Source organism: Nipponia nippon, unplaced genomic scaffold (assembly GCF_047370975.1).
Source record: "Nipponia nippon isolate SJK-2023a ecotype South Korea unplaced genomic scaffold, ASM4737097v1 scaffold_5, whole genome shotgun sequence".
Classification (NCBI taxonomy): domain Eukaryota; kingdom Metazoa; phylum Chordata; class Aves; order Pelecaniformes; family Threskiornithidae; genus Nipponia; species Nipponia nippon.
In genome coordinates, this window is record NW_028262369.1 from 77,025,118 (window position 1) to 77,047,537 (window position 22,420).

General features: G+C 41.2%; 1 protein-coding gene across 2 annotated transcripts in view; it reads right to left on the bottom strand.

Annotated features, from left to right (window-relative positions):
* Positions 1 to 22,420, bottom strand: part of MAP3K20 (mitogen-activated protein kinase kinase kinase 20) — a 93,658-nt gene that overhangs the window by 16,332 nt on the left and 54,906 nt on the right. Inside the window, exons 11-16 of one of the 2 annotated variants that reach the window (XM_087730481.1) lie at positions 17,776 to 17,911; positions 6,216 to 6,260; positions 5,284 to 5,314; positions 5,024 to 5,163; positions 3,771 to 3,833; positions 2,676 to 2,768 (exon numbers count right to left, since the gene is read on the bottom strand). In XM_087730481.1, coding sequence (XP_087586607.1) covers positions 2,676 to 2,768; positions 3,771 to 3,833; positions 5,024 to 5,163; positions 5,284 to 5,314; positions 6,216 to 6,260; positions 17,776 to 17,911 — 508 coding nt within the window. Of the gene's footprint in view, positions 1 to 2,675; positions 2,769 to 3,770; positions 3,834 to 5,023; positions 5,164 to 5,283; positions 5,315 to 6,215; positions 6,261 to 8,283; positions 13,401 to 17,775; positions 17,912 to 22,420 lie in introns of those variants that run through there. The other variant, XM_087730482.1, reaches the window with a different exon arrangement.

Here is a 22,420-nt window from a genome sequence, read left to right on the forward strand (position 1 = left end):
AGAGCCACCTCTGGAGCACACAGATGGGCTTGCTTCCAGGTGCAACTCCACCAGAAGATGTGCTACAATAACTAATAGGAACTCAGCCCAGGAGACCAGCGCAGAGCCAGCCTGGGGTAAAACCTCCCAGCATGACCTGTTCCCCTGTACAGAGCCCTTCCTGCTGCGCTGCACCAGCTCCCAGCTGAGCCTAATAACCTCCCTTCATCTACACAGTCTACACATCACGCAGGGAACACCCGTTCTCAACTTGTAACCCAGATTTGAGCTTATTGCCTCTTTTTCCTCATGGCTAAGACAGAAGAAATGCTTCTTAGCTAGGCAGCCGGTTATAGGGACTGATTAGGGTAAAGTTCCTGTGAGAAATTTATTTTTAAACTGATGTAGGACAGCTTTTTAGCTATACAGATGGTGGAAGGTATGATCCCAAGTGCTTCTGCTGACCCAGATTTACAGGAAAAGGCACTACTCTTTTACAAAAATGGGACAGTAAAAGAAGTTTAAACACTTCGATCCTGGTCTACCCAGTATCTCCAATTCATTTTGGAACAAATCTGGATGGCAGCAGTAGCTGGCTTAAAGCAGCCTCTAGGGGAGCTAGAAGATTGTATCCAGGGATTTTCAAAGAAGCAAGCTAGCCAAATTTTCTGTATTGTATGTACCACACCAGTCTTTCTTAGTGTTATGTTTAATGCAAATTACCTTGCTTATGTTGGCCCTAGCATCCTGCCTGAGAGCTCAGTCGATCTATTCCTTTCAGTCCACTTTTTAAAACTGGCTTAGCTACATCTTTAAAGGCAGGTATGAGTTAATGAGCAGATCTTGGACAGAAGCTTCCAGCCCAGACAAACTCAGGTGACAAATTGCGCATTCCCTGGAACGGCATCAGGGCCACGGGTGCTGCGGTGGGGCAGATGCCAGGGCAGGCATGCCCGGCACGCGCCCATGGCTGCGGAGGGAATGGCTTCCTTTAGGAAGGGCCCGACAGCACACAGAGCAGAGAGGACCAATTAGGAGGTCACGGGGAAGGCAGGATCGAAAAAAAAAGGGTTCTCAGTTGGCACGTCAGAAAACTGCAAAGGTTATGCCGGCACTACGCAGGCCCACTGAACTAGCCCTGTCCTATTGTAACAATTTCGTTTCTGTCCCGTAGACTTTGGCACAGTCTCCTTTGTGAATTTTGACGTCACAGCTAAGATACCTACTTGTCCTCAAACTTAGTAGGCGTTAGTGCAACCTGAATTTCTTTCCAACACTCAGAGGTCTATTCACTCCTCTTGCTCTTTCCTGGGGGAGGCTGCCCACCTCCCTGCGCTACGGCTCACAACCCATACTGGAAATGGAAGGGAGATATGAGCTATTTCATGGACTTTTAGTTCCTTGTGGAGTTGCACGTGGGAGAGAAAGACGCACACCTACAAAAAAGCAGCTGTACAGCATCATAAGCTACATCCATTCAAGAACACCAAGACAGTCTAAGTAATTCACACAGTGATAAAGAAAATTTTCATAGAAAAAAAAGTGCTTAGGATAAAAGAAACAACCAAAAAAAGAAAATCTCCAGACAAAAAGCAAAAAGCTTTTTCAAATTGATGAAATGATTTCAGTACGAGTCCAAGTTCCTACTAAGTACAAACCTAAATGCTTTCTCTGCAAGCACCACCAAGTACAGAAATCAAGAGACTTCCGCAAACAATATGCCCTGAAAGCAAAGCAGCCAGATAACACAAGATGAAAGTCAGCCACCCACAAGTTTAGGGTGGACACACAATGCAGATTTGTCAAATACAAAAGGAAACAAATCCTGCTGTCACAACCCCTGACTCTAACTCAGAAATGCTTTGCACACCATTTCCACATGGATGATTAATTCTAAAACCCTTGAACTCGGAGTCCATGGCAGGTTGGATAAAGAAAACAAAAAGCATGGGACAAACCTCACTCTCGAGAAAAGACAACGTGGTGGAAATGCTTTGCTGGAACATCTGGAGTCGTCAACGCTCCCGTTACACAGGGCATAACGAGAGATCCTTCAACCAGCTCAGCTTGGAGCTGAGGTTTGATTAGGATGTGGCATGCTGGTAATTGCCTTTTACCAGCCGCTACACAGTAGTTTTGCCATCTGCAGTGTGCTGTACCTACCCCTCCCTCCTTCCCCAGTACCATGAGTGAACACAGTCACCACCAGCACCAGTCCCGTCCTCCCCAGCCAGCAGCCATGCATACCATGTATTTTCCAAACTCCTCTTGGTTGCATAAAAAGACACCACCTTTCTGCCAAGACAAAAGTAATAGTCTGTCCACTAACATCAGGCGTGTAGCACTGCTCAACTGTGAATGGGTTTTTTTGCATAAATGTATTGTTATTTCACACCCATTGGGATAAAAGGAAGAAAGTGAAAGCCCGAATTACAAAAGTTATGGTTAAAAAAATTGTTCACAAGGATAGAAAAGCTTTCAGTCAAAGCTTTCTGTGCCACTCTTTTCTTCCTCACCTGTTCTGGGGTGCGGTTCCCTATCACCGATGCAGCCCCATTTACCACCTTGACATTTCGTCAGCACTTTCCAAAACAAGAGGAGTCTCACAGCAAGTTACCTTTTTGTGTCCAGAAGACACTGGACCCTCTGGGTAGTGACTGTTAACCAAACTAACCGATCTAGCGCTGCCAGCTTACCTTTGGACCGTTTCCCGGCTTCAAGTGATAACCAAAAACGAGTTCAAGATTCACTACTTTCTCTATGTTTTCTTCAGATCCACCTGCAGAATCCTGCCAAAAAAAGGCAAGGTGAGACTTCACATCTACCACAACCCCCTGGGAGACAGGAGCAAGGCCTTTGGTGGCAGAAAGGATTTGCCTTTCAGATGCTGCAAGTCTGGCAGGCAGGCAGAAGGAGGCATCACTGCCATGATCATGCCGCTCGAAGAGGGGCCAGGGCTTTTGCTTGGGTTTACAGTGCGCAGTGGATGGCACCTGTGTCATTTCTGCTCCCGACGGAGCCGCTCTGGTGTGGCACAGTGCCGCTGCAAGCATCGTGGGCAGCCGCCACCATTGGAATTGCAGCTGGCACGGCACGGCAACGAAGCCCTGACTTTCATTTTCCTCTTCGGGGAACAGAGTTTTGCCGTATGTAAATTCGCTTTAAGTGGATTTCACTCTATAGCTGTGCAATAAATTACGACTAAAAAAGCTACTTCAGGCTTTGGGGTCTAGAATTGTTTGATTAGCTCACCAAATTAAATCAGGCAAATATCTGCTCTGGCAACCCCGAGGTTCCCAAACACCCTCTCCCTTTTGCATGGCTCTTGTAACTGATATCAGAAAACCAACAGGTTAACAGAAGGGTGACCAGACATTATAAATCACCCTTCTCTCCTGTAACTTTAACAAACTGAGGAATGATAGGCTCATTCTGGGCCAGGGTGTCTGCTGTTCTTCAGTGGCGAGCAGTCAGTGGCACTGGTTTGGAGGAATGGCTCTCAAGGGTAATTTCTGATTAATGACAGCAAAGGAATCGCAACCAGTAGTCTTTTAATTTAATACTACCAGTTCCACAATAAAATCTTAGAGCCTCCTTAAAAACAACTTTTATTATCCTGTTACTTATTCTGATGTGACCCATCGCTGCTGTTGACCCTCCGCATTTGTCACAACCCTCTGTAGGAACTGCTGCTTCGCTCTCCCGCAAACGGTAGGAAAGCTGAGACACGAGAACCGTAAAATATTCATACCAACATGAGAAGCACTTCTTATATAAACAATGACACTTGCCTTAATTAATGGTGGAAAATGAAACAGATTTAGGTAGTCATGGGTTAACTTCTCAATAGCAGTCTAGAAAAAAAAATCAGCAAAATCAGATGAGGGTTATTCAGTATCTCATACTGCAAATACCAGCATGAAAAACAGCGCAACGCCGTGTGCACTGGGTTTTCCATTGTGGATACATTAGGGCATGTGAGAAGAGTTTAAAATACAGCTCTGTTCTGGAAACTGTCATGGTAGATCGGCCCCATTTCGCATTCAGAATCAGATCTGCTTAATCAGAGAAAGAGATGTTTGGGGGGTTGTTTTGGTTGTTTTTATTTACGCTCAATCAACCCAGGAAGCTGAAATCTTTCATTCTGGGCATTATTGACTTTATTAAGTTTCAATAATTTTCTCTGTAGGAAATGTAAATTAAATATATCAGTAATGGTGTGTGGCATGGAAAAAATGGCTGATGAGCAAAAGGGGAATAAATCTGTATGACTTATGAAGCTAAATTTGCAGGACTAGCAATTAGGACGTAAGTATCTCTTTACTAGTAAATTGTCATATAAAATCATTGAGACCCAACAAAATTATAGATTTTGCTTTTAGAGAAATCCTTTTCCAAAGCTGACTGCCAGGAAACTGAACTCTCTCCTGTGGCTACAGTATTAATACTATTACTGCTGTTGTGATCGCGTTTTCCAGACCATGACTTTCTTAACTCATTACAAACATTAGATATTTAAAATACCGTGAAACAAAGCTTTAAGAGCAAAGCAACCTGGCTGTCAACCAGCTTTGTCTAACGGAGTTTTGTTAGTCAAAGTATGTTTTAAGCTACAGATGAGATGTGAAAGTTGAGAAGTTCAGAGATTTCAGTTCAAATAACTGTTCTCATTATCTGCTCCTCCCTCAGCTGAAAAGAAATCTTTGGGGAGAACCCTCCCTGAAGATATCCGAAGTATTCTGCTGGGAGAACGGCCCTCCTCGGCGAATCGTTAGCAGTACTGACAGTCCAGCCCACAAGAAAACCAAGAACTGCAGAGGAGTATAAAAACCACAGCACATTTTCATGCCTCATAAAATGCTCAGGTTGCTTTGGATGCTCAATCCATACAAACCTGTAACTCTGGGGGGTTTTTTGATATAAAATATGTTCTCTATTTAGCTTTGTAACTTTTTTTGTTGTTAATACTACTGAAAACCCATAGACTCCTTCTTAATATTCACACTATAACCTATTGCAACATTCAACACATGCTGTTAAATACCTTTAAATGAATGATGTGTCCTCTGGAAACAATTCCCATGTCCTTTAAATCCTCCTCTTCTAGAAGAAGCAATCGTTTCCCAGTGATATGATGTTCCTTAAACAAGCTAGCATACACACTCATTTCACCAGAAGCATCGCCTTAAGATAAGAGAGGTTATTCAGACATCCATAGGGTGTTTTATTGGAGGGAGAAAAAGAAGAGCAAATGTATATATATTCATAAATGTGAATATGAAGATGCACATGAATAGCTTTTACCTTTTCTAGTAAGTTGTTGCATCCAGAAAAACTGCAAAAAAGAGGAATCAGTCTTGAAGTTCACATTATCAAAATTTTATATTACAGTTATTTGGAGTTCACGAGTAATCATTCTTTTTAAAAAAAATTGTAAAACTATTTCTAACTTTGGGTTAAAGGACTCAAAATTCACCAATGCAAATGATCGCTTTTATTTAGCTTTTTAAAACTTTCTATTTGCAGCCACCTTCCTGAATTTATTGTCATGAGGAACAACAGAAATGACCAAAGCAGAAGCTTCGCGACCTGCCACATGCTAAAAGGGCTGAAGTTAAGGAGCCAGGGCTATTATGGCTTTTGCACTGGCCTTCCAAACAGTTCGTCAGTAAATGTTAGCTAAACCATACAAGGAGGGTGCTAGATGGGACATTAAAATCACTATGACACATCACTATGCTAGAGATAAATCATTGATGTTTCTTGTTTAGCCTTTTAACTGAATAAAAAGGTAAAAAAGACTCAATGCAATTATTTTATATGAAAGAGATTCCACACCCCTTAAAAAACCATTAACTTTCTTTCAGCTAATTGCCATCCTGGTGGCACACAGTGGGATAAAACCTTTGAACCTGTTTTGTCCTGTCCAGGACACTGGGGCATTTCCATATTCCTCAAATGATCACTCGGGAATGCCCTCCTGGTTGCTGACAGCTCCCAGCACAAATAATTTTCTGGACATTGGAGAATGTGGCTGTTTTATGAAGGTTGCTCAAGTCCTTAATTTACTCATAGTCACTTTAAAGCCTTTCTGGGACACAAGTTTCACCAAACAAATAGCAGTAAAATCTCACCTCAATGTTCTGATCCGGCTTTCCCTCCCTCCGTACCCACTGTACCTTGTTAAGAGAGCTCCAGCAACGCAATGCTGGCTGCATTAACACAAAAATACTCACCACATCTTCTTCGGTCCATGCACAAATATCAAAGGAGGGCAGCAACTGTGTGAGAGATACGAATTGAAAAGAAAACCGTCTGACCATTTTTCTCCCCTTCACCCAAATTTCCTCTGGTGGCCAATTTTATTTGGTTCCTTTTCCCCTGCAAAGGGCAGGACTTTAGGCTGTGACTCTCATACTGACATACTAAACCCCTGGATTCACACTGACCACAGGCTGGCTCCAACAGCACAGTGGCAGTGCTCAATCGATCCCATCGCTTTACGTAGATAAAATTACCAGCAGATCTCCAATAGAAACAATTTAGGAAGCAAAAGTAAACTGTCTGATGACGAGGGCTCTCTAGATGCCTCTCCTCTCCACTCTGACACTATGGGAAGGCTTTGGCTTTTGCTATGGCTTTGGTACCACCCGATTTCTGCAATGAAAATAACGCTGTGATTATGACTCTCTCCCGAATGATGGGTATGTTCTGCAAAAGGAAGGAAAACTGTCACTAGACAGCAGCAAAAGCAGAATTTGGAGTCGGGCTACTAGTCTTCCTGTACAGACAAGTCTCTCTTGGTTTCTGCCAATGCTTTGTAACTGCTCCCCTGAGGCTGCGGGAATGCAGCACTTCCCAGCCCCCTCCAGCGCGGCAGCCCACACGGGGCACGCTTTGTTGTACGCAAGATGGTGTTAGCTCTTGAAGCACAAGGAAACCACGGAGGATGCACAGGAGAATGGCTGTGTTAAGTGAAATTCTGGGATGATTTGAAAACTGACACAGGAGAAGATGTCACTGTAGTACTGATTGCCATTTTACTCATTCAAGCAGATGGTATCCCAAGCTTCACCTTCTTGGCATTTTTATCTGGCTAAAGGGTAATGTTAATTGGTATGTATGTATTTGGACTGTCAGTGTCTCCCAAAGGCTCGATACCATGATGTAGCTGCAAACTCATTTGATGTACATAACATCGACTTACGAGAGACTCAGCTTGCTTACCCACCAGCCCCCAAGGCCGTGTTACCTCCTCCAGAGAGCCCTGCCGCCCACGAGCTCTCCAGCCCGCACCCACAGGCCAAGCACGCCCCTGGGCAGGCATTCACCCTGCCTGCCTCCAGCTCAACCCTGAGCCCCAGGGCAGAGCTGCCCGTTACGTGCCTGAGCACTTCCCTGGCTCTCCAGGCACAAGACCAGGGTCTAGTGTAATCCGCCCACAACTTTCAGCCATCACAGTGGAACACCCTTTGCAGCATCCACATGAAACTTCCATTGACGGACTTGTGACTGCCCGACACCCCTTGACTTCTGCCTCCATACCTATGACTTTTTGCTGCCCACCCCACTTTGAGGACTCCTTCCTTTGAGGATCCTCTTCCTTCTCCTCCACCAATGTCTCAGCCAAACCTTGCTGGGCACAAACCACCCATGAGACCAGCTGAAGCCACCTCTGTAAAGAGGACCTAGCAGACCCTCAAACCCATCCCTTTGCCCACTGCTTCACCAAAGGGGACAGACCCAAAGGCATCAGGGTGAAGTGGCAGAAGGGAAGATGTGTCTGTCAGAGAAAAAGAGACCTTCCTGACTTTTTCTCTCTACTACACCACACTTCCAGCCAACCTTCTCAACCTACCTGCTGTTAGTCAGGCATTCCCTATGCTAACAGCTACCCGCAGCCTGGGCAAAAGTAGTGCTGGGGACAACACCTGCGCACAAGGGATGGCAAGTGGCAACCGTAAACATCCTTAGGAAGGCAGTGGGTTGTGCCTTCTGTAGGTACTTATAGTCCAACTGGCTGGTGCTGTGGGAGGAGGCTGACGCAGTAATTTCTATGACCGCATCGTTTACTGCAGAAGTCCAATATTACATTTTTAGTTGCACAATGGATTTTTTCAGCTTTTCCTGTGTTTAAATATAACCAGTGGCAGAATACGTTCTGTATTATTTCAATTTTTTTTTTTTTAAATGGGAGAATAAAGGAGAAATGTCACACAGTGAGTAATACAAAAAGTGACTTAAACCAGCATACAATAAGGAACCTCGTGAAACACCAGCATTTTACACAGGGACACAGATGCATAAAATTTACTGTCAAAATGTTTATTGCAAAATAGAGGTTTGGAACAAAGAGAAGCAAAGGAAAAAGTTCACATCAAAAGAAAGTTTATGACACCAATTGAAGAAATTGAATACATTGTATGATTTCTTTTTGTTTGTTTGCTTTGGTTTTACACTGGAAAAATCAAATCCACAGTGTGAATAAAACAAGACATCATATGTCAAGTGCAATAAAGAGAATAACTGACGCTGCAAGGTTTTACCGCACAGAAGTGTAACATCGCATGTTCCACACAAAGGATATATTCAGTTTACAGCACAAGAGTTTTGGCACAGGCATTACGCTCAGCTTTGTTTTTTCAGAAGGGAAAATGAAATTTTCTAACACTGTGAAAATATTTTCTATTCAAATTTCATCGGTTCACACTTGAAGTGTAAGTAGCATTGACTCCTAGTATTCAGTACAAAACTTCTTCAGTAGTGCAAAAGCAAGAAATGCAGTGGACTATATCTGACTTTAAGAGGCGGATGAATATTTAGCACACAATATAAAATGTTTAAAGAAGGCTGTTGGTTCTACAGTTTTAAAGTTAAATTTTCACACATCAGAAATCTCTGTGCAGATTTTACAGTGTACACTAAGTCGAAGTCTGGGGAAAAGGGAAAGGTCTCTCCTCCAGATTCCTACCAGTGCATTTTAAGGGCTGTGAAAATTACTAAATAAACTTATTTTTCTACCTGAACGTTCCACCTAGGACTGCAGTTAAAACCTCTGTCAAGTTAGAGGTCTTATTAAAAACCTGTAAAAGCTACCTGATTACAGAAAAAGGAACTACAGTACTAAAGACACACAGTAATACTGCTGAATACTTAACAACTATATGCACACTATGGATTTACTCTGACAGCAATATAAATCACTATTGCATCAAATATTTAACTCAGAATAATCATTTCAAAACCCAGAAGGAAAGGGAATCAACATCTAACAAAACCACTGGAACAATAAACAGATGACAAGTCAAGAACATGACTGTGACAAGGAGCTACGCCAGACCTCACCTCCTGCAAGCCCTTCCCATCTAGAGGGGACAAGCTCCACGTCAGGCAGCACACAACCGGCTGGGGATGCAGCACACCTACACACCGTACCTTAGGACACTTGCTACTCCAAGGAATTAGTGGTGTGATCATCACATGAATTACTAGATCAAAAGTTTTCCTCCATTAATTCCCCCTTCCATTTTTTCCCCACTGCTGAAGGAAAAGAAAGGGGGTTGGGAGTTGGACATCTTGTCTTGGTTCCAGCTCACCCTGTATCTTTAAGCAAGCCAAAAGCCAATCCTCACCATTCTTCTCTCAGGCCATTTACCCATCTAAGTCAATGTTGGCAATACAACAGCCTGGTAAAAACGAGAAGTTCAGACCTGGTTCTTACCTTTCCCCTCCGTCAAATGCAGCAATATTATTTTACTGCAGATACCTCCAGGGCTTTATAGAAGGTAGAGAAAACTGGGATCCCCAAAAGCCTGGTGGGGACTAGTGAGCTGAGAGGTGTGCGAGGCATGGGAAGGCTTTTGGTGGCTTTGCTCACAGCCCAGAGCAGCCAGAGAAACACCTTCTGGGTTTGGTTAATGCTTTCATAAGCTGACACACTATGTGGCTGTGCACTGTTGTGGAGATCTATATACCCTGGGTGATGATACAGGTAGAAGACAGACGGGGTTTCGCTGCAGAGCAAAATCAGGTGTGGAAGATGAAATACTCTGACCTCCTCCAACCAACATACTTGCCCACCAGAGCCACTTTCAAAACCTTTATCTAGTGAGAAACATATCAGAGGCAGAAACAACACAGCTTGATTCTCACATGTGATTTTTGGCTTGTAAACTGGAGACATCTTGTATGAAAGTCATCACAGGAAAGTAAAAATGCAAGCAACACCATTATTTTTTTTAACAAGCATAGCCAATATCCTGAGTATAGCACTACCTCAAGGGAACTGCATCAGAAAAGTTTGTCATACGTTATCATCTTCTCTACAATTCAGAGACCACCTTTGCTATTTTGAACACACTAAGTTTTACAAGAGTTTAAATTTTTCCTTAATATAGCCTAATTTGCTTTGACAAATAATGTATGGGGGAAGAAAGGGGAAGGAGAAAAAAACCCCTATCTTTGTTTCATTAAAGAATACTGGAATTAAGTAGATAGCAGAAATTCCTATGAGCATGCTACCAAATTCTGATGATATTTTGCTGAAATAAGTTACACATCTGTGTAAGCACAAAACCTTGAAGACAGACTTAAATCTTGTGATTTTGCAACTATAAAACCCTACTTAAGGACTATTTTTATTTCTGTAAAGATTAAGGAGTGGATTTACAAATTCAGTTAAAACCCATGCAAATATAAATGTGCACAAAGTGCTCTGAGATTGTCAGATGCTAAAAAAGTGCAAAACATCAATGCTAGGGACAGATTTTTTGGGGTTTTTTTTGAATACTAAATGTATTCAACCAAATTTCATTTTCAGTTAAAGCTGTACAACCCTACACTGCTTATGCAGTACAGTAATTTATGCACAATGACACACATCTTAAGATCTAAAGTGCACATATTAGATTACACAAATCCATCAAATTTTCCTGGGTGCAAAGTGGCAGTTACAAAAATAGTATCATTGCTGTGGGCGTTAGCAGACGTAGACTTACAAAAATAGTACAAATCTGCACTGGAAACAGACTGTTTGCTCTTATTTCCATTTAATTATTCGGCCTTCAATGTCTCTTTTTCTCCCTAAAATCAGGTTGCTTTGATGGACCTAAGAAGCCATCCCTACCTGTGCTGAAGGAGCAAGCGTCTCCTTGGGATACTCCGTAAACTTATTACATCATTTAAATTACAGTTCTGTCATGAGGAAACGTGATAGAGAGGGTTTCCTGTATCAGTTAACTGATACAGGTTATCAGTTAACCCTGATACAGGAGGGTTACCTTCAAGGCAATGGATTTGCAACTGTTAGGAAGAAGGTGGAATGACATCCTACAGAAATTACGCATCTTGGAGGGTCTAATCCTATGCATACTGAGTGGAGTAGGCTAGCTCGAAGTGCAGCACTCGCCTCCTTGCAGGTCACCAGACCAGTGCTGATGCTTAAGGATAAAACAATTTTCGCTCACAACCCAAAGAGGTGCCCACTCGTCACTCTAGAAAAACTCCTTCAAAGAACTTTCTCTTTTGTTGAGTGAACATGTAATGATTTCAGGCCTGCTGTTATCTAATGTATCCATTTTCCTCTAAGCTATCTACAAAAACACTCACCATAATATGTAGGTTAGAGCTGTGTAACAGGCAAGCCTATAATTAAAGAAGCCACTCAAAAACAGAAGTTTTCATAAAAGAAACCCCTCCAGTAATTGAGAACGGAATTTTGATGGCTTATTCCCACTACGGCTGAACTAGACAGTGATGTTCTTCTTTTGAAATGCTGCCCTTCTTCCTTGGGCAAATATTTTACATCTTCCTTTCTAACCTGCATTTGTCTTCGCACTGGTTTCCCTCCCTCCTTCTGCATCACCACTAAAAGGGTCATCAGGAGAAACGTACTCCCGGCTCTCAACATAAGTGCCTGGCAGGCAATTACTGCAGCAGATTGTTACGCACTGAGTTTTACGGTAAGTCATAACAGCAGTCGCAATATTTCAAAAGTGATTTAGCTGCAAAAAACAGGTACGCAGAGACTAGTAAATATTCCTCACGTTACTGCCATCACGGAGAATTTCACATAAGCCACAGCAGCAGGGCCCAAGCTGAAATGTCGTTGTGGCTTCTCTTTATCCTTTCATAAGGGTAGCAGACAGGTTTAGGAGATGCAACAGAATCAAAACTTACTAACACCGATTTTTACTCAGGTACAAGAATAAGTCCATCAAAGTTAATGAGGCTTCCTGGATTTACATCAACATAACTGAAAATTAGCTTCTAGATCACAATACCTGATAATAGATGCAGAGGTCTGATTGCAGTTCACTTTGCTAGAGTGAATTATATACACATGCACATACACGTGAGGGGAAAAAAGAACATTTATACAAATCATCTACTGATAGGGATTATCTGGATTCTGCTGCTATTCAGTTTTTAAACTGTGTATTTAGCTAACCCCTCTCTTCCCCTCAACCAAGCTTCTCTCTTCCTAGAAACGTATTTGTGACTTCCCACAAAGCCGCCTTGAAAAAGGCCTTAAATTAGAAACACAGCAAACCCGTTCACTGCAACAGTACGAAAGAATGGATTGTAGAGAATAGCAAATCTGGAAGTACAAGTATATTCGTATGATTGACAATTAAAGGGGTAAGGGAAATGACAAAAAACACAAAAGAAAAATTTGAAGTACATTAATGGCATTAAAGGCATTGAAGTTTCCCCCAATGTTTTCAGATCTTAAGTTTATCAAGCCATAGTTTCTGTAATCAGGCATCAAGAATTATAGATATAATCACGGTTCTTAAAATAATAATAATCTCAATTAGTTTGGAAAGTTTAGTTCCAAATTTCATCAAAGCAGAAATAAGTCAGCACAATCTAAACAAAAACAACATGTCTTTCTACACACAAACATGCTCAGCCTCATGAAAACGTCTCACTTTTTTTTTTTCTTTTACAGGATTTAAACAGACCAAACTGACAGGATTCTTGTTCTAAAACTTTATTGTTTTGCTTTCCTAAAACCAATTTCAGGGTTAATTCTATAATTGATTTCATTCACTGCTATCATCTGTGTCATCAAAATAATCATCATCATCATCATCATCGTCATCTGACCAGTCGAATTCACTGAAACCCAAAGCCATGTTGATTTTCTTTCCTTTTCTCATAGAGGTGGTTTTAGAAGAATTCTTTTTGGCTTGCATGTTTATCTGCATTCCAGAATGCAGGACAGATCCTGCTTGGTTCAGAGAGAAGATATCCCCAAAGCCCGTCATCATCAAGGCCTTCAGACTTTGGTTCATGCCAGCTACCTCCCCGTTACTTGTTGCTGTGATCTGACATGACATCTCTGCACTGTTTGACTCCTCTGTTTTAGATTCAAAGTAAGACTCCTCAGACATTCTTGCAGCAAGAGGTAAGAAAAACTATTTAAAGGAGGAAAGGACAGAGCAAAAGTGAAAGTTAGAACCAATTTAAAATTCGAGGAAAAAGACACCACCAGATTAGTTGGCAATCAACAGAAAGCACAACGATTAGTGAATCTAAACACAGAGATCACGTAAGAATTCATTAAACCAGACAGCTTCATTCTGGGGTCATTGTTCTTAAACCAAAGTGCAAAATCACTGAGTCGCATGGCAAGAACCACAGGTAGCAGAGCTTTCATGACAAAAGAAGGTTCAAACTCTTCAATCCTTCATTTTGTACAGCGTAAAACAGAATGTGACATTTCCCAGCCAGGTGGACTGGCTCCCAAGGCAATGCGGGTACAACAGAAGTCTGAGTGAGTGGCTTAATTGAACCTTTCAGGATTGAAGAATAAATTATGTTAAGATCAGAGAACCCAAACAAGCTCCCAAAGTTTGGTGCAGAAGTAGCAGCCCTCTAAATATCAGAAATAACAGCAGCAGTATTATTTGTGCAAAGACTGGTTTTGAGCGAATGCTCAAAAAGAGAGAAAGGGGTCACCCTGCGACGGCCACAATCAGAAACGAGCCTCTCACCAACACAAAGGACACGGGAACCGGCCTCCAGCCCGCACCAGCACCTTGCTTCTGGAAGCTGTCCCAGGGAGAGGCAGGCAGGGGAGAAGAGGGGCTGTTTGGTCGGCTGGTCAGCTTCTTCAGCTTGGTTGCCTTTTCTTTTTTTTTATCTTTCTTTTTTTTTTTTTTTTTTTTTTTACTGATATCAATAGATATCTGCCATTTGGTTGTACATCATATTAAATCTCTACTGGTTTAATCTTCACCTACAGAGAACAGTGTTTTCCTGACCCAGTCTGTTTGTAATAACAAATGAAATGTGCCCTCTCCAGCTAAATAATGATTAATGCCTCTTCAGAGTGGCTGGGCTAGTAACCTCTGTGACATGCCTGTCTGTTCTCCACGGGGAGTAAAAACTCAGGAGTTTCATCCCAAATTAAACTACCTACTAAAGCAACAGCAAAGGAGCTGTGTGTGAACGCCTGAACTGATCTTTCTTTCAAAAGCTGTCTGCAAAATTATCTGCCCAAAATTCATGGGTTTCTACATGTTTTTTAATCTAATCAGAAAACTGACTGAAAAGTCAACGGCAGTTGGTCACAACGGGTTACAGGGGTGATTATGGTGATGCCCTGGTCTGTAACACAGGAGGCTTCATGGCCAGGCTGCTCAGAGAGTGCCCATTTCTTGGCAAAACCACTTATATTAACAAATTGTCTATCACTAAAAAGGACAACACCTGTCTTTTGTTTCTTGAGTTTTCCCTACTTACACAGGCTTTCTATTTGCATTGTGGTTAAGAAAAGTTAGTGATCATGGTTTAAGAAATGAAAATAAAATTAAGAAGCTGGGGAGATGGAGTGCCCTAAATACTCTTCATGAGTCCTGCGGCTAAGTGACGAGAGAACCTGCAGCTAAGCTTCTGTACACCTGGCTGGACAGGAAAAAACAATTACACCATCACCAGAGCGCTACTCGGATCAAGGACACCAAAAGCTCCTACTGATAAAGAGAAGGAATATTTTAAAAACACGATCTAGCTGCAGAAACAAGATGCCGAGCACACACGATTCAGTGCCAGGCAGTTCGTCTGTCAGTTATTGGAGTTTTAGTCACTTTGGATCCATGGAAAAGCATCCCCTGACATATGGAAAGAATTCCCTATAAAAAATCAACAAAGCTGCAGAACAGCTTTCCTCTAAAACACATTTCTGGGTCAGCATTTGTGCAATGCCTGGCAGTGGGTAAGCTGCGAATGGGCCATAACTGTGGCTCATTTTGCAAGTTATAATGACCTTACTTCCTCCATATTTTGCCATCTCGTTATCCAGAGAACCTAGGAGCTTTCTGAGAGAGGACCTGCCTTAGGACCTGCCTTTGGTGTCACATTGCATATGGTAACTATCATGAAGAGACTTTTATAGATGGCTGGGATCCCCAATCTGCGTATAAGCCACTGTTCTTCTTAAATGACCACCTGTAGGTGCATGGCACCACAGGTGAATATCTGGATTTCATGCCTTGCTCACTGTCTTCCCCTAAATATGAGCTTCAGCTTAACTACATACACTCCCTTCTTAAAGTCAGGTCCTCTTTCAAAAGAAGTCTCCCATTTCACTACAGCTGTGGATATATTTTACTCCTCCAAAAGGCTCCAGATTCCCTTGTGCAAGAGGCTCTTGGAGATCTGCACAAAGGGAATTTGCAGAGATCAGACTCAAAGGTGTGTGTTGTGTAAGACACAGCAGAAACAGGGTCAAAACAAGAGCAGGGAGAAACACTACTTTCACAGAAGTGTTTCTAAAGATTGGCCTCATGCTGATGTATGTAAAGCTATACTTTATTCTTTGGAGTAGGAGCAGCCTGCCACTCATAGCTACCTATCATGCAGGATGAAGCTTCTACCAACCCTGAAACACTGGAGAATCAAGTGGCAGAGACAGCTTCCCTGTTCTCCTTTCACTTGGTTTGGGTTTCTCCTCCTGCACACCACTTTAATAGTATCTGCTGGCCTCTGGTCTTTGCTGCAGAGCAAAATGAAGAAGTGACTGCAGAGCATAGAGCAGGGATGACAGTACCAGCTAAGACACAACAAGGCCTAGCGTTGGTTAAGAACGAGGTATAAGCCTAGTGGGCACCCTAAGCTGTGTTATTAGCATTGGTGCCATAGCTTTACTACTGTTCTTACAGCCAAGGTAGCTTAAAATTGAGCAGTGCACCTCCCTGTTGCAATCCTCCACTTTGATACTGCTGAGCAGACATACCCTGAACCAAGGGAGGGAGAGAGACAATTGACTCCAAGGATTACAGCTTGCAAACAGAATGCTCAGGGATATTTTGCAAATTATTTACAGCTATGAATTTAAAATACAGTTGTATTTATAATCAGTGCCTTGTAAAACTTCATTTGCTATGAAAAAAAAATTCTGCTTGAACAAGCCAATTTTTGCCAGCATATCAATTTTTTTTCAACAAAAGGGCTTTTTTTTAAAGCCGTTCCATCTAACAGTCCACTAAAGATCTATGGAAAAAACAAACCTGTATTTCTCTATTAGAAGAAATTGCATTTAAATGCAATAGGAGAGTTGGGTTAATGTTATGCAGAAAGATAGTTCATGCTTAGCACAATAGGCCTTAGCACAATGCTTTATTCTTTCAGCAATGCCAGCTCTAAGTGAAAAGTAGAAGTCATAAGCAAGTACAGCATAAAAAACCCTAGGGCCTTGCTCGTGAAAAGATTTGCTCATTAAGGCTGTGTCTCATGCTGTGCTCAGGATAGATGATGGCCCACAGCTCAGTTACTGGAAGTTTGCAAGCGTTAAAGCAGGCATACAGATATCTACTGAGAACATACAGTATCTGCACATAGGAAAACATTAATTCTTCATGATTTCATTACTGGATGTTCACAGCTGGAACATGAATGCAACTTCATTCAAACAACAGCAATAGGCTATGCCTTAAAAACAAGTTGTATGTAAATGGGTCTGGCTGGAATCAATGTTGTAAGTAGGATAAAATTGTGCATAAGAAAAATCATATGCCGCCTCAATCTCAATTTAGTATTTGTTTTGGCTAGTGCTTTAAAAACAAGTAGGTAATGTGGTGTTTTTCTTAACAACAATTCTGTTGTAATATGTCTAGCCATGCACTAATCCTGTGGTCCTCCCTCTGCCAATCAGTAGTCAAGAGCATTGTATTTTATTAAAAAAATTCAAGATAATCCAAGCAAGTTTTTTTTTTTCAATTTATTAATAGAAATGTGGCAAACCTAACAGCTAATAACTGGCCAGTACAAGTATGTTAACTATAATTACGAACAAAGCCCTAAATTAACACTTCAAATTTTGACCCCCTTTTTCACAGAATGGAAATTTGCTTCTTCTCAAAGAAAAAGAACAGAATAAAAAAATCTACACAGGTTTCTCAAGCCTTCTTCCACAAGAAGCAAATGATTCTTACATTTAAGACCAAATCCTGCATCCACTGAAGTCAACAACTTTCTAGTTCAAAAACGAATTTATTGAATGCAATCAACTTTTAAAGCTGAGAACTGTAATTAAATCAATGGGAAACTACTTAAGTGCCCATGGCACAATATGAACTATCAGCAATATCTGATACCTAATGTATTACATGAAATGTTAAAAAATAATATAGTTATTTGCAGCGATGTAATAAAATAGGCTTAATTGGCCCAAAGGCACAACTAAAGAAAAGAGGGGCACTATTTCCTTGGTGTCTCTTTACATTTACATAGACAAAGCTCCAAATACTTTCTGAAGAAAGATGAAAGGTCGAATTATTATCTACTTACAGGAGTATTTGACTGTTCGGTTAACTTCTGCTCCCACATCCTCAAACGTCGCTCCCGTTCCTTTAGCTCCTGCTCTTTAAAGCTCAGATCACGCTCCAGTTTCTTCAGTCTCTCTAAGGTTGCCTCAATTTCACATCTGCACGGAGACAATTTGTTACGTCTTGTCTTTTCCTGACAGATATAAATTGTTCATAATTCCCACTTGAATGTTAATTAAATGTGAAAGGCTGAAAAGTACAATACTAACTCAAGCAGTTCATTTAATTACCAAATGCAAAGCCTTTCAGAGCTTTAAGAACAACTGGCAATGTTTATACTTGAGAATAACTATAATGTCTTCAGCTGAAGAAAAATAACATTTAAAGGAGTAAACCGCCATATAATAACAACATTTTAAAAACTAAAATGCCGTCTTTTCCCTCAACATCATGAAACATGATCTTATCCATAAAGAAACTGCGTTAAGAACTGGTAATAGGACGATCATTAGCAACACGATACAGGCAGTCTAAGAAGCCCATTTGCCTGGGTTTATAACTTGGCTATAAATACTATTTGGACTTCTATTCAAAGTACACAGAAGCAGCACTGGGGTGTTTTTCCCACTTACCTTCCTGCTTCTCTAGGTGAAGACATAATAGCAAGAATATAAACCATGATATGACACAGCCCCGCAAATGGTTACAAATACAAGCTTCTCAAGTTAGGAACAGTTAATAAAAGGATTTCGTTTGCTTTTCTCTGCTTCTCACCATACATGCAAAGGTGTGAAAAACAAGAAAGGCAGGAAGTGAAAGCAGCAATCTAAGAAGCTTCAGATACAGTCTTTATTGGGTTGCATTGCATGTACCTCATCCCTTAACGAAGTGGTTTCCTCTGACATGCTTTCTGATTGACGGGATCTTTAAAACACATGAACTGAGCTGCTCTTGGAAGAGACTTCAACAAGTTTTGCGCTACAAATGCACAGGTGTATACTAGAAGGTACAGAAAAATAATTCTGTCACTAAATTCAGCTACGTTTTTTGCTTGTGGGATAACCAAAGAAAAACCTCCAATTTGTATTAGAGGTTGTATTTGAATTTAACAAACCATTCCTGTGGCTGCTTGGCAGACTGTGCACTGCCGGCCACCTGTGTCCTGACTACTACTTCAACTGTTTCCTATTCACATTGTGGGAACAGTCAATCACAGTGTTTTGTTTTCCTCCTAGAGAGAGCGAGCTCCTAAGGAGACAGAGATCCTAAAGAGAGCTCTGAAGACAGCTATTGAGACTCTGCAATGCCAAATCTTCTGCTCTAACTTTTGCAACTTTTTCCCTTTGTAAACACACTGCAAACAAAATCTGCTCCTTCTGATGTTTTCAAGAAGAAAATAAAAGGACTAACAGAGTTAGTTGTCATTTCTATTTGGGGAGGGAGGGGGAAGGAAAAAAAGAGAATTATTTCTTCCTGTAAATCTCCTGTCCTAGCATGGAATGATTAAGCTCTTCTCCAGTATCAACCTAAAGGAGTTCAGGCTCTCGATATGGGAAAATACGTACCCAAGTAGCCTATTTAAGTAAATGAAATAATTTAAATATTCCAAATCTTATAGATTTCTTATTTTAATAAGACATCTCTGTCAGAGAGTAATGCTTACAAAGTACAGTGAAAGGATTCGTAGCTGGAATAACTGGCAAACTCTACTGCAACCTCTACTACCACGCTTAATTCCACTGCAAAAATCAGCCACCTGGGGCAAGGGCATTTATCACACTTAAATCCTGCTGAGTGAGCTGTTCGATGTGGTGGTCAGAACAAATGTCCCTCACAATTATTATGCTTCAGATTTCAAGGAAAATTCTCCCTAGTATTTAGGCATGCAAAGGTCAAGGCTGATCTCTGTGCTGGGTGGAAAGTGGTCACACATCCTAATAAAGAGACAATAAAGGAACAAAACTAAAACGCACTGGACAGAAGGTCAGAAAGTGACTCCAAACATTCATTTCCCTATCATAAACCCTTTCTGTCAGGTGCAACATATACTATGTAATCTACTGTCGGAACTACAGAGCAACTTGAGGATAGTTGCAAGCGCTGCTTTTCTTAGTTTGTCTCTCAACATCACTGCTACTTATACGCAACTCTATAACTTTTAAAATATGTAAATTAAGTTCTCTTTTCAATAACATTCTGCACTAGGAAAGTCCTCGTAACAATAGCTTTCTATATGTCAAAAGTCTATTTGGTGCTGTAATTACCTCTCTTCATTAGACAGAAACTTCTCTTATAATAAAAGGTCAGTCTGTGAAAACAGTTGCATTCTGAAAAATAATTCCACTGTATAATAAAACTGTGTAATTAAAGAGAAAGCTACCATACATTGCCCAGTTAATGAGTCTTACTTCGTAAATGAAGCAGCTTGAAACATTATACATGGTAGGGCATGGGGATTTGTTTGCTTCTGTAGTTCTGCAGTCTGAGCTTATTGGCTCTTCTAGAATAATCTCATTCTGTGACACTGACGAACGTATACTGTATTATTAGAAACTATAATGATAAACAGTCATAGATTAAAAACAATGATGGCATTTGTTTGTATGTCTTGAATTGCTACTGATACACTAAGTATCACTAATAGACTATTTTAATCATTAGAACAGCCACTCGTGGGGAGAGGATGGAAGAAGAAATGCAGTTAGTATATATGACTAAATGCAGACAAATGTGATCTCTCACTGAATTGGAACATCATTACTTCAATAGTAATTTTTTCATACTGTAATAAAAGTGACTTGAGAAGGACCTCCAAAAAGATCACAGAATATAAACTTAAACATCAGACAGACCTGTGCAACTTAGTTGTAAGACAGTGCCCTTATTCGACTAAATAATAAAAATGTGAAGGGTAGAACAGCTAGGAAGTAAAGATACTGAATTATTTTAAGGAAATGATAGAACAGGCAGATTAAAATGTATTATTAATATAAACATCAAGACCAGTAAATGTTGCAAATAAGACCACGTTAAAGGCAGGTCAAAGTATCATTTATCTTATCACCTCTGTCAGTCATGTATAGACTCAGCCCACCCTCAGTTTTCATGGCAGCCAGTCAGAGACATTGAAGACTCTGGTCACTTGCTGTTACAGATGCATTTTTTGCACGTTTCTATAAAAAAAAAAACCTCATCTTGCCTTTTTTTAAGAGTGGGAAAAAACGTAATCTAGCTTGTCTGAGCTTTGATTTGCTTTGATAAGTGCAGGATCCAAGTGAAAGTGCAGCATCTGCATCACTAATTTGGAGGTCCCTCAAAGGAACAGGCGTAACCTTCGCTTTTCCCAAGTCCACCTTTCTCCAGGGCTCTGATAGCCAGGCTTCATTAAAATTCCCTATTTCTTGGTAACACATCTCATTCTTTCTCTGTTGCTGGTTCAACTACCTCTTTGCAAATCACTAGGGGGTTAAAAAATATTTAAAAAATAAACCACTGAGTAAAAGCAAAGATTTTTCAATGCAGAAGTTAAAACACATTAAACTTCTATGTAACTGTTCTCAGAAATGGTCTCAGTCTCTTTTAGTTTATCCCTTGGGATCACTTTATGCATACAAGTCTTTCATCTACTTCAACTTGTCTATTTTTTGCATACTTTCTGTTAATTTGGCTTAACCTTCATGAGTGTCTCCCTATGGACACAGCTTTTGCATCAGGGAAGGCAGCTGCTACCAGAACTCAGGTAAGAGAGTGCCCCTCTTACCTGGCTTCTGAGCAAGTCCCCGCAGGACTTGTGTTCTTTCTGCACTTCGTGTTTTCATTTCAGCTTAATTCAGAAATCATCTTTGCTTTCAGGCAAAACATGCCCCCTCATGAATTTGTATTTTCTCTCTCATAGTTCCTTGTCTCCAAGTTACTTATTCTTCAAAAAAAAAAAAAAGGCAAAATTTACCTTTAACACACGTCTCCATGGTAGGAAGTTTTTCCATAACTTGGTAGTGCCAAAAAACTTTGTTTCTACATGGCTTTTCATTAACACCTTGTTAGCCATTCCTCATCTCAGCAATTTAGGTGCATGAAAATAAAATCTGCAAGAAATACTTGGACTATCTGAGTCACGCTCCAAGGAAGGAATCAATTGAGTAAAAGAACAGAAGTTTAACGTTACCAAATGTCAACTAGCAGAGCTTTTATTCTGCTCTATTGGCAAGATTTAAGTAGTTATTTGTTCTTCCTAAAGGAATTTGAGTACTTGCTCATGGTTTAAATAAATATTTTTGCTATACAGAGGTGTATAAGAAGCCCCTCCCTGGGGGATATTTTTCTTCCAACCCTCCTTGTAGTCTGTCTGCTACCAAACCCACAGTATGATGTACAGGGTCTGCATAAATAATGGTGGCCAAGAAATACGTTTTTATAAATACCCGACGTTTGCCCCAAGCCTCAGAATACGGATCTGGGAGGCGAGAGGGCATCCTGACACACTGCAGAATCATGGACAAAACACTGGAGAGCCGGGTATCGGCAGGAGGGAACACCGAAGGCAGCGTAACGGGCCGCTCCGGGCGGGCAGCCTCGCAGCGCCGGCCGCCGGGGAGCGAGGCGGCGGGGCAGAGCGCGGGTCGGCCCCCGGGCCCCGGGCCGGCAGCGGGCAGGCGCAGGTGGGCGCC